The 18852-nt window shown below is 42.3% G+C and overlaps 1 protein-coding gene across 1 annotated transcript; it reads left to right on the top strand.

Moving 5' to 3' along the window:
- The first annotated feature begins 3269 nt into the window (after window positions 1-3269).
- LOC143328437 (high-affinity choline transporter 1-like) lies at window positions 3270-14361 on the top strand. The gene is made up of 8 exons (XM_076743570.1): window positions 3270-3453; window positions 5044-5160; window positions 8282-8437; window positions 8648-8796; window positions 8907-9050; window positions 9424-9577; window positions 13360-13577; window positions 13801-14361. Exons 1-8 carry the CDS (start codon window positions 3270-3272, stop codon window positions 14359-14361), a joined length of 1683 nt encoding a protein of 560 aa, XP_076599685.1.
- Window positions 14362-18852: the final 4491 nt, after the last annotated feature.

Raw genomic sequence — 18852 nt, 5'->3', positions numbered from 1 at the left:
ACATAAATGTATTATGTTTATAATATAAATGCATAATATGTTTACTTCATCAAAGTTGCTCTCACAGCACATTCATACGGATTCAGATTTTTCTCTCTCCGATTGGCTTCTCTATTGTGTGATTCATTGTACATGCACATTAATTACTCTCAGTTCTGAAAAGGTCTCAAAAACACTAAATACACAAGATACAACACAAATGCACAATACAACAATACAGTAAAAGTAATGTTTGACATTTGTTTGCATTCAGGTTTCCTGTTTTTATCATTGTGGTTTTGCGAGGTAATTCTTTTTTTGTATTGGTTTTTTTGGTTGCAGTACTGCACTTGACCAATGTGACAATGTCGGTATTACAAATTAAATGCTAAGAATATGTTCCCAATTCAGTGTGTTGTGAATCATTGTTAGTTATGTTAGTTGTGATGGTGTGATATCATAAAAAAATAGAGGTTTTTAACCTTGACATTCATAACATATCTTATTATCTAAAGGGGGAATATGAACTAAAAGTGTGATCTCTGATATTTATTCATTGTTTTATTCAAACCATAGGTTTCTGTGCCCATCATGAGACCAGAAAGCTCAAAGTGAAACTGTCGGCTTTGACTTACCTATTGTCATATCATTTTTGAAATCATAACGTACACTTTGAGATTTGTGGGATTTGAATAGGCAACTGAAGCCAACCAGCCCTCAATTTATCCACCCACCCATCCATCCATTTGTTCTTCCATCCCTTGTTCCATTCATCCATCCACCCATTCATTGATGTGGCGGCAGACCAAGCAAGTTAGTCCAGTCATTCCTCTCTCCCTTAAATTTTTTCTGGGTCTTGTTGGGGGAGTGTGATGCACTTATCTCTCAAGTGTGTTCTCGGTCTACCCTAGGGCTTCTTAAAAGCTGAAAGTAGCCCAGGAGGAATCCTGATCAGCTGCCCAAACCACCTCACACCTCAACTGACTCCTTTCAACATGAAGGATCAGTAGCTCTACTCTGAGCTCCCTCTGGAGGTCTGAGTTCCTTCATTTATCTCTGGAGCTGAGCCAAGCCATCCCATGGAGAAAAGTCTGTTCAGACTCTTGTATCCAAGATTGTTTCAGTCTTTCAGTCACAGGTAAGGGCTCAAATGTAGACGAATTGGTAAATTGAAAGCCCAGCTCAGCTCCCTCTTCACCACAGTGATGCACACTCAACCATATTCCTGCTGATGAGGACACCTATAAATGTCTCTGGTAAAGTGGCAGACAAGTGTTGTCAATGCTCCATTTTATCCATAAAGACCCTGAGATACATGAACTCCTTCACTTGGAGCAACAACTGACTCCCAACCATGGCCTGAGAACAGGAGGTGCCGACTCTCATCCTGACTGCTTCACAGTCGACTGTAAACTGCTCCAGTGCACAATGAAGGTCACAATCTTCCAAAGCCTACAGAACTACATCATCTGTAACTGGTCCCAGTGGACCTCAGGACATGTTGGACTGCTGACTCCTTCAAATTCTGCTCACTTCCATTTTAATGACAGCAGTGTTACCTCCTTCAGCTTTAGTGCCACCCCCCTTTTTTTCCCCCACCTGCAACATCTTCTGCTTCTTCATCACTGTGACAGAATAAGACTGAACATACACATTAAAGTGGTCATAAAACAAAACGGCAAATGCTTCCATAATGACCAACTATGCCCAATTTTGTCCTCATCAACCACAATAAAGCTTTTAGTTCAGCAGGGCAGACTCTTATTCTCAGTTTATTTTAACCATTTTGAAACAGATATTCTGTATTAGCCCGTTCAACCAGGCAGGTGCTTGCTGTGACATGGTTTGAACTGCTTTCTGTCGCCACTGGGAAGATATTTAGCCAAAATAAAACCGGAAATCAAAGACAGGACATTTTACAGACCTTGAGGCAACATTTCAGATGAGAGTAACAGAATATAAAAACAATGGAAAGTTTCTCCTCTCTTTCCTGCTTGTCTTCCTCTCACATGCTCCCTTTTCTTCTTCTCATATCTTTCACTGGGCTGTTCAAGCTTTGAGTGGAAAGGTACAGAGCAGTGGATGGTCGACTCTGTTTTCAGAAATGATCCTTGGGTGCTAGACACTACATTTCACAGATAAAACAATGTGATGATGCAGACACCTTCTGACCTTTAAACAGAGCAACTTTTGGAGCAGTAGACAGGATTAACCTCATCAGCTGTTAGTTTTACTGACTTTATCAGATGTTCTTCTTATTTTGGATTCATACGTTGGTGGCTGTTCTGTGTGAATAGTGTGAAATACGAATTTATGTATAGAAAATGGGAATACAACATTCTGGATATATCTCTTCATTCTGGTTCTTGTCGGAGCCTGACGAATGGAAAATTGCAGAAGGAAAATAAATTAGACATTGTGATGACCCATGTTTTACCAGTCCTGGCTGACATGAAGACATGTTGATTGACAGTGACAGTGAGTGATGAACATACAAATTAAAAACTCTGCATCTTTGGTCGATAAATGGCCATTCAGTGGATGTTCTGGTGTCAGAAGTTGGTATCAGATCCTGATTACTAGCGAGGGGTCAGTGGGGACAGGTGAGAGGGGTGAGGGGGGTGTGAATAGCGAGTACTAACAAAAATTCTGCACCTACTGGCAATGAGGAGGGCCGGAAATACCTGCAGCCAAGGATTCCTGAATATAGATCTCCACCACATCTCTTCCTGGGCGTGACCGGTGATAGAGACTCTTCCTTCCTTCTGTCTGACAAAATCTTCATTGTTAACTATGCAACTGTAAAGAGCTTGAATTTCACACTCTTATGACATGACTGAAATTAAAGCTGCAGTAGGCAACAATTGTTGGATTTCTGTACATTAAAGCATTTGGTCTCGATCTGCTCTCCATGGAAAGTGTCATGAGACAACCTTTGTTGTGATGTGGTGTTATTTAAATACATTGAACTGAACTGAAATGAATTTTATGTCAAATTCAAGCTTAATTGCCTTAAAGCTGAAATTATATTGTTTCTCCTGGGGCCAGTTTTTAAAAACCAACAAAACATTAGACAACATAAAAATGCAGGATGGTTTCTGTTTGCTTGTCAAGTCACTGAACCTGAAACCAGCTATTTTCACCAGAGGGCATCAACGTATCATCAAAGTGGAGGAGGATTTTCTTTCCTGTCTGTCTGGAATTCCACGTCCCTTTCAAAAACACTCAGCCAGTTAGTCGTTTTGTCAGTCCGACATCAGCAAGAGGAGAAGCCAGTCCACTAGTCCATCATGGCCGTCAACATCCCAGGAGTGATCGTCATGGTGTTTTTCTACCTGCTGATCCTCGGGACCGGCATCTGGGCTTCTTTCAAGTCCAAAAGGGAACAGAAGAAAAGTGCAGCCACTGGAATGGACATGGCCCTGCTGGGAAACCGCAGCATTAGCTGGGTGGTGGGAGTCTTCACAATGACAGGTGAGGAGAGCGCAGCTGACAAAACTAGGATGGAAACTGTATCACTGGGAACTCCAAATAGTCAAGATTGTATCATTGGGAAGTGATATGATTTGGATGAAATTACTGAGCAGAATTCTTACTCAAACGGCCCACAAAAGCATCATGAAATATAGGCTATGAAATATTGCCATTACAATTACAATTAGTCATTTGGCAGATGCTTTTATCCAAAGCGGCGTACATATGAATTCACACACCGATAGCGCAGCATTGGGGGCAGTTTTCTGGGGTTCAAGAATACTTCAGCATGCAGACTGCCGAGACCAGGGATCAAACTAACATTTGACTTTAATGAGTGGTTGTAGAGTATTATGAGGAATGTGCAAACAAGATATAGCTGATGTTGTTTAGTGTACTTAAGAAGAGTTAAAAAACATAAAAAAATATAGAAAAAGAAATATTCAGTGGTTTTATTTTCATCCTCATGGATCATATTTACTATTATTATCAAGGGGTTTTTATTGTATGTCTTCTATGTGAAGCACTTGATGCATGTGTTTTCCTTGTTGAAAGTCACTTTATGCTCTTTTTAACTTTATGTTGTTGCTAATATTCAGTGGGTTGACATTTCTATCTCATGTTTTTCATTCAGCTTTAAAATGAACATGGTGTGTGTTGTTAACCCTCACAGCACAGATAATACCTACAGTGAGGTTAAACCCAGTGGAAGATGTTCAGGGGTAGGCTGACAGTGGCTTATTTCAGCTAATCAAGACTTGTGGTGAATCTGCATCCATCTGGAAACTGGGAGACTCTGTTACGCTTGTTTGCTTTGGTGTTCACCCATTAAGTGTCAAATTCTTGACTGCCGTCGTACATTTAATGCATCTATTTCAAAAACCTTTTTACAAAGAGTTGTCAAATTTTGTATCATAATCAAGTCTGGACAGCCAACTGGGCAACGTGGCCAACTGTCAAAGACCCTCAAGAGACCTAAGACCCCAGGTTTACTGACAGGAGACAGTTTATCATTATTTCATCCACTGCAAATTTTGTCCAAGCCCAATGTTTTAACTCATGCAGTGACCTCTCTTCTGGGTGTTACATCACACAGATCACTTCACATGCGTGAAACAAAATCGAGAACCATTTTTGTTTGGTTTTACGAACAGAATTTTCTAACGTGATAGTGTGGCATGATCATGACATCATGAGACGATCTTTGTGAAAGTTTATTAATGATGATGAATAATCACCCAAGCTTTTGTCTTCTGTCCAAATATCTGCTGTTTGTCTACTCAATGGCTTGCTCTGTGTTAATCCATCCTGTAGCTAAGGTGCTAAGGTAGCCTAAGGTGGAACGGTGGCAACACTGTCGCCTCACAGCAAGAAAGTCGCGGTTTCAATTCTCGCTGCCGGCACCGGGGGTGTGTCCTCCACCATGCTTTCGGTGCTCGAGGAAAAAAGGGCCTTTATATACCCCCACTAAAAACATGCAAGAAGATCACCACCTGACCAATGGTCACAACGTGTGCAGTGTTCCGCATGTGTGCATGATGTGTGACAATAAAAGGGAATGTCTCCCCCTGATTCTTCTTCTACTTCTAGCTACGTGGGTCGGAGGAGGCTTCATTGTTGGCACAGTTGAGATAGTGTACACGCCTTCCATGGGACTAATCTGGACAATCGTGATGTTGATGGCATACAGCTCATCTTTTATTATCAGTAAGAGTTTCAAATTACATCTGAGAGGATACTGTATGTCTGCATATGTAATAAAAATATATAGCCTGATAATCTCAAACAACATGAATTACTGCACATTAGAAAGGATTAATAATGACCTGAGCTACCACATAACTTGACATACATGAAAAAAAAAAAAATCACATTAACGTTGACGTGACGTGTTCCTGACTCAACAGTTCGCCAATTGTATTCACCTGTTTAAACAGTGAAGATGCTTATTTGCAGAATATAATTAACCACTGTTGCTCAAAGGCTGAAGAGCTCCAATATGGCCTCTATACCAAAAAGAAAGTGAATCTTCACACCTTTGATCCAGATTTTAACCTAAAAACATCATGCACTTTGCATTTGTAAAGGGATGCAAATGAGTGGAAGTGAGGCAATTTTTTCACAGATAAAGGGAAGATATCTGCAACTTAGCTGTGTCCAGTAAACGTCAGCAAATTATTATTGCGACACATACTGAGCTCCGAAATTGATTGCATGTATCTGTTCTCACTATGGAGGATGAAATGTGCCACTTTCATAGCTGATTCTGTACAGCAAGAGGGACAGGACACAAATGTAGACAGAGGAGGCAGCAGGATGATTTCAGTGATTTAATGATGGTCTTGCTCACCCACAGGTATGGGTTGGCAGACAGGCAGGTACTGTCGGTCCAAATTGACAAGGGATGAACAAAATGGGCTTAAAATGGGTTATTTGTATGCTGTTGTTGGCAGCGGCAGTATGGGCAGTTCCTCCGTTACAGGTGGCCGTTGCTCCACCATAGCTTCCACTAGCCTCCTGACGCCACTCAGCCGGCAGCATGAACGGAGGGAGGGGTGGTTCGCAGCGTGTGTGAGTAGTGATTGACAGATGTTAGACACGCCCTCAGACGCTCCTCTGGCTCTGATTGGTTGTTTTGTGTCAGGCGTGGAGGATTCTTGCAAATCACAGTAGGAGCTGTAGGTGGGACCAATGGAGCCGGTTTTTTTTGTTTTTTTTTCACAGATTACATGTCTCATGTACTGCTGTCTGGTCATAGGGACCGTTTTAGCAAACATGACAAAAAATTACTTCTATACAAGTTACATACTGCGGCTTTAAAGCATCAATAATAACATCGGCTGTTATAAAACACCCGATGAAGACAGTCAAGAAAAACAAGACACATCTCACACATAGAAATGAAAGAGCAGGGGGAGTAAATAGTCAGTCAGAATACGCGTCGGGCCGAAGAAGAAGAGTATTGCTTTTATAAAATGGTTACCAATAATGGCGATATGAAAGAGTCATACACAATAATTTCCGTGTAGTTTTTAATTAAACAGAAATACATATTATCTCATAAAATAGCCCCGCTGTGAAAAAAATAGTCCCACCTCTCCGTACGTTAGCTCTGCATGTCGTCTATTCGTCGGCTTTTTTTCGGGAGAAAGTCACTGCTCAATCAGCTGCACCATTGTTAACCCTATCTGGAGGTGAAAGTTAACCTTAAACATGTGAATTCAACTCATTTAGTCTATTTGTTAACGTTGTCAAAACACCGCAGCTACTTTTTGCTACCTGCTGTAACAGTTTGTTGTCATGGAAACATTGTTGCTTCTCTGACAATCAGCCCCGTAACGTAAACATGCGAGGCCCCCTCAGTTAACTATGAGTGATGGTCCGGAAGAATCCACCCCAAACCTCAATGAATGAGAGTTGTTTTTTAATAGTTTTAGCTTTGAGTGATCACTGATTTTATTAAGCGACTATATGTGACATCGTGGCAGACACCTGGAGACGCAATATCATGACTTTAAAAGCAACAAATTACTTGCCTTAACGAGTTTTGTTAGTACATAATGTGAAGAATTGTAAAATATCATTTCCATGAGGCTGTTCAATCAGACAGTGACAGATCACCCTACAGAGCCCTGAGTGTCATAGTCGCTGTCAAGGTGCTGATCCTGTGACTGACCGTGAACATGTTTGAATGTTAACGCCTTAAAAAAACAGACTTCAAACCGGATACTTTTTGCTGCGTACTGTAACGGTTGTTGTCATGGAAACAATGTTGCTTCCCTGAAGCGCAGTGATATGCTGTGATAAGGCTTTTTAGAATAGTAGCTGTGGTATACCCTCATTATATCACAGTTAACAGCCAATCAGATTGCCGGATTTCACCTTTCCGTTTTATAATTTGAATTAGAATAAGTTCTATTTCAAACCAAACATCTTATAAGTAAGGGATAATGTCCGACGAGGTGTCCATTATCAGAAATGAATGGATGACGCGGAGGCGTGAACGCGAACCATTCATTTCTGATAATGGACACCTCGAAGGGCATTATCCCGCTTATACCATGGTCACTTACGAAAGAAATAAATATTAAATCAATTATTAATACGTTAATGTTGTTTTTATCGTTAAAATCGTAAGTTTTTCCACAAGAAGCGGCTGAGTGGACTATTTAATATCGCTCCTTGTGACGCGTTGCCAAGGTAACCGGCTCTGGCCACAGAACCTGCAGCTCGGTCAGCCGCAGCAGTTATATTAGGCCTAATCAGAGGAGGGAAGTGAGATCATTTCAGAGGGCAAGTGCACCTCTTACCACTTGTGTGTGTCCAGAGGATGATGCAAAATTTTGTTTCAAAGAATCAAAGTCCACAGATAGTTTCCTAAATCGTTTTTATTGCAAGAAATATTATCCACCATTCACTCTGATCATTAAATGTGTAGTATGTTCTGAGTTTCTGTTGCCACGGTTACCAACTAGCGTTTGAGCCAGCGCAATAATTTAGAACAATCAGGCTATTTGACTGGAACTTTTTTATAGGTGTCCTACAACACTTTTTAACGGACACCCTGCAGCCAATCAGAATCGAATATTCACCCAGACCATGGTGTGGAAGTATTATACACATTATACACAGGAGGACTGTAAGAAATATTGTCTTGTAAGGAATGGCTCAATTTCAGAGGAGTTATTTCAGAAAACATAGGAACAAATGTTACTGGGACCACTACAGGAAATTACAGATGTGCATTTAACATTCAGTAATGAACATTATAGATATAACTGCTGATCTGTTGAATCTGTGTTTAATACCTATTCTTTTTTAAATCAAGCTGGCTTGGTGTTTGTTAAGCCATTGAGAGAAAGAAACTGTGTGACGATGATGGACCCTTACCATATCAAGTACGGAAAAGTACTAACAACTGGACTGAGCCTGGTTTCACTGATTACGGATGTGGTCTGGGTGCCCTCAACACTACTTAGTTTAGGTACAGTACATACAAATGCACTTTATATACATTTATTGTATACATGTAACTGTTTTTACACTTCCTCCATCAGTTCATAACAATTAATGTAGACATGGATGTAAATTCCTGCCTTCACAGCATCGACATTACTGACTATAATGAATATGAACTGATAATATTAACACAAAGACTGGTCACAAAATGTCTCTGATTGAATGTGTTTGACAGGAGGAACCATGAGTGTGGTCCTGGATTTGCCCTTTGCTGTGTGCACGTGGATCTCTGCTGCGGTCGCCATTATCTACACGCTGCTGGGAGGCCTCTACTCTGTGGCCTACACAGATATTATACAGCTTGTCCTCATATTTGTCAGCTTGGTGAGTTTGGCTTTTTGTTTGAAAGAACTTACACAAGGCACCAAAATCTCCAAAGGATGCTTTTTAAAGATGTGTGTGTTCATCATTTACATTTTTATTTGTCTCTGCAGTGGCTCTGTGTTCCCTTTGTTATGATGAGTCCTTCCACCATGGACATTAGCCAGACACTGATGAACAACACCTTACACGCTCCCTGGATTGGTGAACCAGAGCTGAAAAAGACCTGGATCATGATTGATAACTTCTTATTCTTCGTAAGGAAGCAACAGTACAGCCTACATCAAACACAGTTCAGTCTGGTTTTGATGGATATCTTCAGAGTGATGATAAAAAACATAAAGATTTAAATAGTAGACTGTTTTTCATTGTAACTAAACAACTAAAGAAGAACTAAAAAGTGGCTGTAATTAGAGACTATTATCTGAAACAGCATGTCTGTACATGTCAAGATTAACTATCCAATGACTGGAATTGTAAAGTCGAATAGATGATCTCTTTCATTTGAATGAATGCTTCAGTGATAATAATAATTTTTATAATTTTTTTTAATAATAATTTTGCCACATTTAACTGATGTGGACGGCACATTCATTATTAAATTAATCAACTGTCTGTTTTCCGCTTCAGGCTCTGGGATCTCTGGGATACCAGTGTCTCCATCAGAGGACCTTGTCGGCTTCTTCCACAAAAACAGCCAAGCTCACATGCTTTGCTGCAGCTTTCACCTATCTTATATTTGGGATACCTGTTATACTGCTCGGGGCAGCATCTGCATCCACAGGTATTAACAGCTTCTACATACTCTCGAGCATCAGCAAACCAGTAATTAACATATCAATAATTGGCAAGTATAAAAAATTAAGAAATGCCCCAGATTAATTGTTTTTTGTGGTAATTTAATAACACCAAGTTCAGCTGCTTAAACCTTAACATGTGGATAAAATGACATAAAACCTAGTCACATGGAGATTAATGCAAATTAATTGACCAATATTGAAGACTTCCAAATGATGAAATATCACATATGGAGTTCTGTAGTTCACCAAAAATCAAGTGAATAGATTTCCTGTTTTGGATTCTTCAAAGTAGCCACCTTTTGTCTTCATCACAGCTTTTCACACTATTGGCGTTATCTTAACAAGCTTCGAGGTCCTCCTCTGGGATGCTTTTCCAACAGTCTTGAAGGTGCTCCCACATATCCTGAGTTCTTTTGGCTGCTTTTCCTTCACTCTGTAATCGACCTCTTTCGATACCATCTCAACTGGTTTTGGGTCAGGTGATTGTGGAGACCAGGTCATCAGACACTGCACTCCATCACTCTCCTTATTGAATAAGTAGCCCTTTCATCGGTCTGGGTCATTGTCATGCTGAAAAACAGACGATGAGCCCACACAGCATGAAACAGATGGAATGACATTTTGCTGCAGAATGAGACAATGTTGGGGCAGCAGAGCCGGAGCCAAACGAAGGGCAAAAGCACGGAGATACAGACCGTTCGTTCCGGTGATCTTCACGGGGAACATGAGGTCCTTAGCAAATAAGACGGACGAGCTTATCACAGTGGTCAGAACTCAGTGGGAATACCGACAGTGCAGCCTAATGGCCTTCACGGAGTCGTGGTTGGACTGGAGCGTAGAGGTGCTTCAGCTGTGCGCAGGTGGACAGAGACGTGGTTCAGAGTGGACAGAAGACGAGAGAAGGGATTTCCCTGTTTGTGAATGAGAAGTGGTGTAATCCCGGACATGTTACCGTGAAGGAATGTTTCTGTAGCCCTGACATTGAGCCGCTAGCGGTGAGGATGCGGCCTTATTATTTGCCTCGGGAGTTCATGTCTGCCATCGTGGTCACTGTTTACATCCCTCCGAAGGCTGACAGGGACGAAGCACGTGACGTCATCCACTCCACCGTAGCGGAGCTACAAACGCAGCAACCAACAGCGTGGTGTTATTAACACCTCGGTGTGTCCCTCTTGTCCAGAGGCAGCCTGTCTCCACGAGAACAGTGAGGAGGTGGATTCAGGAGGCTAATGAGTCACTGCAGGACTGCTCTGAGACAACAGACTGGAGTGTGTTGTGTGAACCACATGGGGAGGACATCAACAGTCTGGCAGAGTGTATCACAGAGTACATCAAATTCTCTGAGCAGACCATACTGCAAACCTGGACTGTACATTGCTTTCCCAACAAAAAGCCCTGGATCAACAGTGAGCTGAAAAGTCTGCTGAAGAAGAAGACACAAGCTTTCAGGTCAGGGGACAAAAAAGAACTGAGGAGTGTCCAACATGAGCTGAGGGAGAAGCTGAGGCAGAGCAGAGATGCCTACAGGAGGAAGCTAGAGGCCAAACTCCAGCAGAACAGAGTGAAGGATGTGTGGACAGGAATAAAGGAGATCACAGGGCTCAAGGCAAAAGACAGACCAGCAGCCGGCAGCCTTGAAAGGGCCACTGAGTTAAACCACTTTTTCAACAGGTTTCACTCACATCCAGGAGCGGCCCTACATTCCCCCACCCCTTCACACCTCCCCACTGACCACAATGGCCTCCACCTCCTTCCCTTGGACTCAACTCCCACATCCCCCACCGTCCTTGACAGCACCCCCTCCACTAGCACTATCCCCTGCCTGACTGCAGGCCTGATGAGAAGACAGCTGGAGATGCTGCACCTGGGTAAGGCTACTGGCCCTGACGGCATTAGTTCCAGAGTCCTGAGGACTTGTACCAGCCAGCTGTCTGTGATCCTAGGACACCTCTTCAACCTGAGCCTGAGCCTGCAGAGAGTCCCGGTGCTGTGGAAGACATCCTGTGTGGTTCCTGTCCCAAAGAAGAAATCTCCATCTGACCCCAAAAACGACTGACCTGTTGCCCTTACATCACTCATGATGAAGGTGCTGGAGAGGCTGGTCCTGGCCCACTTGCAACTGCAGGTGAAATCATCACTGGATCCTCTACAGTTCGCCTACCAACCCCCATCTGGGTGTGGACACCATCGTACACCTGCTACAGTGTCCTCACTCCCACCTGGATTGTAGCGGCAGCACTGTGAGGATCACTTTCTTTGATTTCTCCAGTGCATTTAATACACGCCCACAATCTCCTGGATTACTGACTACCTGAAGACAGACCGCAGTTTGTCCGACTGGGCAACGTTCTGTCTGAGACCATAAAAAATAGTACAGGAGAACCACAGGGGACTGTTCTGTCTCCTTTTCTCTTCACCTTTTACACCTCAGATTTTCAGTACAACTCTTCATCGTGCCACCTACAGAAGTTTTGATGACTCAGCGGTGGTGGGGTGTGTAAAGGATGGACGAGAGGAGGAATACAGAGCAGTGGTGGATGATTTTGTGGAATGGTTTGGTAGGAATCACCTGCTGCTTGGACTGCACCTCGACAACAGACTGAACTGGTCTGAACGTGTGCAGCAAGATGTCGGAGATCTTTTACCAGTCTGTTGTTGCCAGTGGACTCTTCTTTGCTGCAGTGTGCTGGGAGAGCAGCATCAGAGCCGGCAACACCAGCAGCACCAGCAACAAACTGATCAGGAAGGCCGGCTCCATTATTGGCTGCGATCTAGACACTTTTGAGAGGGTGGTGGAGAGGAGGACATTGGACAGACTGTTATCCATCATGGGTAACCCTGAACATTCTCTTCACCACCTCGTGGACAGACAGCGGAGCTCCTTCTCCAATAGACTGCTCCAGCTCTGCTGTCACAAGGACCGCTTCAGGAAATCATTCCTGCCATGAGCCATCACACTGTCTAATACCAACTTAAACAGTTACTCCACCAACCTCACAAACCCCAGTATTTTATATTTGACATATTATCTGCACTACTGCAATATTGCTCATACAGTCCATGGTTTACATTTATTTTTAATCTGAAATTGCACTTTTTTTTTTTTTTTTACTATAAATACTTGTTTATATACTTAGTTATATTGTATTTTTATTACATCATTACATTATTTCTGAAACTGGAAACTCTAGCAAACTTGTCTCATGCAGCAGCGGGAATTCATGGCTGTTCTTATGAGAGCCAGTTTCCTCAGAGTGTTTGATGGGGTTTTTTTTGCATTTAAAGATGCTGTTCTTGAAATTTTGCTGACTCACTGACCTATGTATCTTAAAGTATTGATGGACTGTCCTTTGTCTTTACTTAGTTGGCTCCTTCTTGCCAAAAAATGGATTAAGATACGAGTCGGTTCTGACTATTTACTGTGTACCAACACTACACTGGCACAACACAACTGATAGTCTCAAATGCAGCTTTGTTTACAGTTAATTACACGTTCTTGCAATGTTTTGATGTCTTATCTTAATCTACAATGTGGTAAATAGTACAAATATAGAAAAATTGTTTGGGAACGGGAAGGTGTGTCCAAACTTTTGACCAATAGTGTTAGGCCTTAGCAAAACATCAACTCGGCCCACTGTGCTCCTTATATCTTATCACGCAGTGCTTAGTTCACACCTTAGTATTTACAGTAGGCCCATCTTAAAATCAGTCAGACAGATAATGGGAACATTTTTCAGTCTTTCCTTCTTCTGTGTCCATGCCTCAGACTGGAACCAGACTACTTATGGTTCTCCATCTCCATATGAACGTGGGGAAGCAGCTTTCGTTCTGCCCATCGCCCTGCAGCACCTCACCCCACCCTTCATCTCCATTATTGGTATTGGATGTGTGGCTGCTGCCTCGATGTCATCAGCTGATTCTGGTTTGCTTTCTGCAGCTTCTGTCTTCACTGCTAACATCTACAAGAGCATCCTGAGACCTCAGGTGAGAGAATGTACTTGTTAGTCAAACTACTGTTTGCTATTGTGAAGGTGTGGTGTTTATTTTGAAAGAAAGGCAATGGAGTGCAGGAAAGTATCAATGGTATAAAGTGACATGATGGAGAAACAAAGTAGGAAGAAGTGAAGAAGATTAGAGAGAGGTATCTGAAAGCAGGATAGTCTCAGTCTGTTAAACTGTTCTTCATCGTCTCTTACATCTTCTTCAGGCATCAGACAGAGAGAGTCAGTGGGTGATCCGTGCTTCTGTGGTGGTCGTGGGCTTGGTTGCTACATCACTGACCAGCATGAAGAACAGCATCATACTGTTCTGGTTCCTTGGTGGTGAAATGGCCTACGTCATCCTCTTCCCTCAACTCGTCTGTGTCCTCTTCTTCAACATCTCCAATGGTTACGGGGCTCTTATGGGCTGCCTGGTGGGAGTTGTTTTAAGACTGCTGAGTGGAGAGCCATCTCTAGGGATAGAACCAGTCATACACTTCCCAGGATGCACTCTTGAGGACGGGGTTTATGTCCAGTACTCTCCAGTTAAGACCATCTCCATGCTGTCTACCATTGCTGTCATCTTGTCGTTCTCCTACCTGGCTTCTGTGCTCTTCAACAAAGGCATGCTTCCTGAGAAGTGGGATGTATTCAAAGTGAAAGCCCACCAATCACCACAACCACTGACACCAGCAGATGCTGCCACAGGACAGAATGAGAATGAGACCTTGAACAGAAACGACGCTGAGATCGAGGCATCAGAGCCAATGATCAGCACAAAATGTTAGTGTTCCTGTGTGAACAGTAGTATCTGTTGTCTCAAAATAAAATATAGATCAGTAAATATTAGTGCATAGCTCAAAGTTCAACACACAAATTTCTATATCCAAAACATAAATGTATTATGTTTATAATATAAATGCATAATATGTTTAATTCATCAAAGTTGCTCTCACAGCACATTCATACGGATTCAGATTTTCTCTCTCCGATTGGCTTCTCTATTGTGTGATTCATTGTACATGCACATTAATAATTCTCAGTTCTGAAAAGGTCTCAAAAACACTAAATACACAAGATACAAAACACAAATGCACAATACAACAATACAGTAAAAGTATTGTTTGACATTTGTTTGCATTCAGGTTTCCTGTTTTTATCATTGTGGTTTTGCGAGGTAATTCTTTTTTTTGTATTGGTTTTTTTGGTTGCAGTACTACACTTGACCAATGTGACAATGTTGGTATTACAAATTAAAAGTTAAGAATATGTTCCCAATTCAGTGTGTTGTGAATCATTGTTAGTTATGTTCGTTGTTATGGTGTGTTATCAGAAAACAACAGAGGATTTTAACCTTGACATTCATAACATATCTTATTATCTAAAGAGGGATTTTGAACCAAAAGTGTGGTCACTGATATTTATTCATTGTTTTATTCAAACCATAGGTTTCTATGCCCATCATGAGAGCAGAAAGCTCAAAGTGAAACTGTCGGCTTTGACTTACCTATTGTCATATCATTTTTGAAATCACAACGTACACTTTGAGATTTGTGGGATTTGAATAGGCAACTGAAGCCAACCAGCCCTCGATTTATCCACCCACCCATCCATCCGTTTGTTCTTCCATCCCTTGTTCCATTCATCCATTCACCCATTCATTGATGTGGCAGAAGACCAAGCAAGTTAGTCCAGTCATTCCTCTCTCCCTTAAATTTTTTCTGGGTCTTGTTGGGGGAGTGTGATGCACTTATCTCTCAAGTGTGTTCTCGGTCTACCCTAGGGCTTCTTAAAAGCTGAAAGTAGCCCAGGAGGAATCCTGATCAGCTGCCCAAACCACCTCACACCTCAACTGACTCCTTTCAATATGAAGGAACAGTAGCTCTACTCTGAGCTCCCTCTGGAGGTCTGAGTTCCTTCATTTATCTCCAGAGCTGAGCCAAGCCATCCCATGGAGAAAAGTCTGTTCAGACTCTTGTAACTGACTCATTCTTTCCGTCACTATTCAAAGCTCGTGCCCACAGGTAAGGGCTGAATTGTAAACGAATTGGTAAATTGAAAAAATGTCTGTGGTAAAGGGGCAGACAAGAGTTGTCAACGCTCCATTTTATCCAAAAAGACCCTGAGATACATGAACTCCTTCACTTGGAGCAACAACTGACTCCCAACCATGGCCTGAGAACAGGAGGTGCCGACTCTCATCCTGACTGCTTCACAGTCGACTGTAAACTGCTCCTGTACATGATCTGACAAAGCAACAGAATCACATCATCTGCAACTGGTCCCAATGGACCTCAGGGCATGTTGGACTGCTGACTCCTTCAAGAAGACTGAGATACCATCATTCAACCAGGCAGGTGCTTGCTGTGATATGGTTTGCTTTGGTTTCTGTCTCCATTGAAAAGATAGTTGTCCAATATAAATGGGGATTTCAAAAAGAGAGAGGACATTTTACAGACCATGAGGCAACATTTAGCATGAGAGTAACAGAATATAAAAACAATGGAAAGTTTCTCCTCTCTTTCCTGCTTGTCTTCCTCTCACATGCTCCCTTTTCTTCTTCTCATATCTTTCACTGGGCTGTTCAAGCTTTGAGTGGAAAGGTACAGAGCGATGGATGGTCGACTGTTTTCAGAAATGATTCTTGGGTGCTAGACACTACATTTCACAGATAAAACAATGTGATGATGCAGACACCTTCTGACCTTTAAACAGAGCAACTTTTGGAGCAGTAGACAGGATTAACCTCATCAGCTGTGAGTTCTTATTTTGGATTCATATGTTGGTTGCTGTTCTGTGTGAATAGTGTGAACTATGAATTTGTGCATATAAAGTGGAATTACAACATTCTGGATATATCTCGACATTCTTGGTTCTCATCGGAGCCTGACAGATGGAAAGTTACGGAAGGAAAAGAAATGTGGACACTGTCAAGTAAAGACAACACACTGTGCCTTAAACTGAGAGAAGACTGGAGTTAGACATTGTGATGATGTTAAGTATAGAGTTTTTGATTTGGACCCAAGGTGGCAGAAACTGAGCACAGAACTAAGGGAGCCATTTTAATAAAACGGTTTATTTCCAACAACAGACAATACTGATACAGGAGTATAAATAACTCCAAAAGAAAAGCAAAGTCTCAAAACACAAAACAGTCCTACTCTGTGGCAAGCAGGTAGGATAAAATACAAAACTAGGAACAAACAGGCAACTAGGAACTAGACTAGGAAAGAACACTCTGGAGACAAAAGGCTGGAGAGTCTAGCATAAAGCTGAGAGCAATCTGGCAACGAGACCTCTCCGCCATGCCACTGAAGTGGAGAGGGATGATCAGTAGAACAGTTTCAGGTGCGCCGTCTGCCCTTCTGAACAGCCTGGCCACACCTCCACTGTCAGACTGAAGGGGGAAACTCAAAAGCAAAATTAGTCAAATCCAAAAAACAGAAACACAAAACAAAGTAACAAACTGCGCTACTTAAGAGGTGACCCATGTTTTACCAGTCCTGTCTCATTGATGTTGAGGACAATGTGAAAATTTCAGTACAAAAACAATTTTAATCCAAGGAGGAAAGGAGCTCTGTGGTTCTAATGGAATGTTTCTGCCACATTTGTGCTACACACATGCAAAGCACACTTGATTTGAAACTTGATTAAAAAGACACACAATTGTTGTTTATTTAGCCCAAAGAAAATCAAATTAAAGCTGCAGTAGGCTACAATTATTGGATTTCTGTATGTTGAAGCATTTGGTCTCGATCTGCTCTACATGGAAAGTGTCTTGAGATAACCTCTGTTGTGATGTGGTGTTATTTAAATACACTGAACTGAATTTTATGGTTAAATTCAAGCTTATTTGTCATAAAGCTGAAATTATATTGTTTCTCCTGGGACCTGTTTTTAAAAACCAACAAAACAGACAGCATAAAAAAATGCTCAAAAGGCAGGATGGTTTCTGTTTGTGTGGCGAGTGGAACTACTTGGCAGCCTAATGATGTGACAATGCCACCTGGGGGAATTTCGCCCCCAGGAAATGATTAGACTCAACGCTCTGAACACAAGGACCCACAGATTCAACTAAACAATGACAGACTGATCCACAATATACAAAAGTTTATTAAATGATTATGTTCTTTTTTTAAAATGAGTCATAAAAGGACAAGCGACCTTAATTAAATGTCTGTGTGAGTTACCTAGAGGCATGTGGAGCCTACCAGGACACACCAAACCAAAAAGGGGGCGGGCCAGGGTCCAAAACAAAACGAAATCCACACCACACGTGAGGTAAAAGAAATCAAGGAAAAAACGGCACACAAAAGGATGAGTGAAGGGACACCACCACCAGGAGGTCGGCCCACCACCGGCTCACAGCCCACCGCTCCTCCCCAGGAAGACACTCAGTTCATACAAAAGAAAATACACAAAATACGAAACAATATAATAAAAGGAAAATAAAATCAGAACTACATTCAGATAAAATAAAACGGAAAACCAAACTGTCAAAAAAAAAAAACTACAAAGGAAACACTTACATTAATAGTATAAACCGGCAAAATATAGCAATGAACAGTGCGCAATTTTCACAGGAGTAAATGTCAATTTTAGTCAGCTTGATCAATAAAATCCGACGCTCGGCTCCAGGCACCCCAATGCCACAGAAACGGAATAGTCCGGCCACAGGGTCACAGGAAGTTTAGTGTAGATAAAATTCAGTAGGAGACAGAACAGCAGCGCACACCAGAGGCTGATGACCACCCACCCACACACACACACACACACCCACCCACACACACACACACACACACACACACACACACACACACACACAAACACACTTTGGCCCAACATCCTACGAAGTAAAATATAAAAACAATATTATTTACAATTTGGGGAAAAGTACGGAAATAAACCGCGGTGTCACCGCAGGTATACGTACCGCAAAGCGAGCACGGATTCCACCCAGCGTGGATGAGAAGAGGGAAGACCCACGGCCGCTGCCCACGTTCCCAGCTCAACACAGGGTTTTGGTGAAGCGCAGGCTTGGAGCGAGCCCTGCCACCATATGGCTCAGCATTCAAAGCCGCCGGAGAAAGTCAGCGCTACAGAGCGAGGAAACCAGCAGGTAAAGCAACAATAACGCATAACCTGAAGCACCAACAAATAGCACAAGTGCCCACCTTGTGCTACAGGGAGATCAGCACACATGTCACACGCCAAACCGCCGCACACTAGATATCAGGACACCAGGCTCTGGAGGAGGTCGAGGAGAGTGCTCAGAGCAG

Source organism: Chaetodon auriga, chromosome 11 (genome assembly GCF_051107435.1).
Source record: "Chaetodon auriga isolate fChaAug3 chromosome 11, fChaAug3.hap1, whole genome shotgun sequence".
NCBI classification, from domain to species: domain Eukaryota; kingdom Metazoa; phylum Chordata; class Actinopteri; order Chaetodontiformes; family Chaetodontidae; genus Chaetodon; species Chaetodon auriga.
This window is presented reverse-complemented; position numbering and strand designations above follow the sequence as displayed.

What these genes read in the sequence shown, in the direction of transcription:
- LOC143328437 (XM_076743570.1), top strand. Translation starts at nt 3,270, where the DNA reads ATGGCCGTCAACATCCCAGGAGTGATCGTCATGGTGTTTTTCTACCTG. An exon ending in CTCAACACTACTTAGTTTAG is followed by an intron (nt 8,438 to 8,647) that starts GTACAGTACATA and finishes TGTGTTTGACAG; the next exon opens with GAGGAACCATGAGTGTGGTC. An exon ending in TTGATAACTTCTTATTCTTC is followed by an intron (nt 9,051 to 9,423) that starts GTAAGGAAGCAA and finishes TTTCCGCTTCAG; the next exon opens with GCTCTGGGATCTCTGGGATA.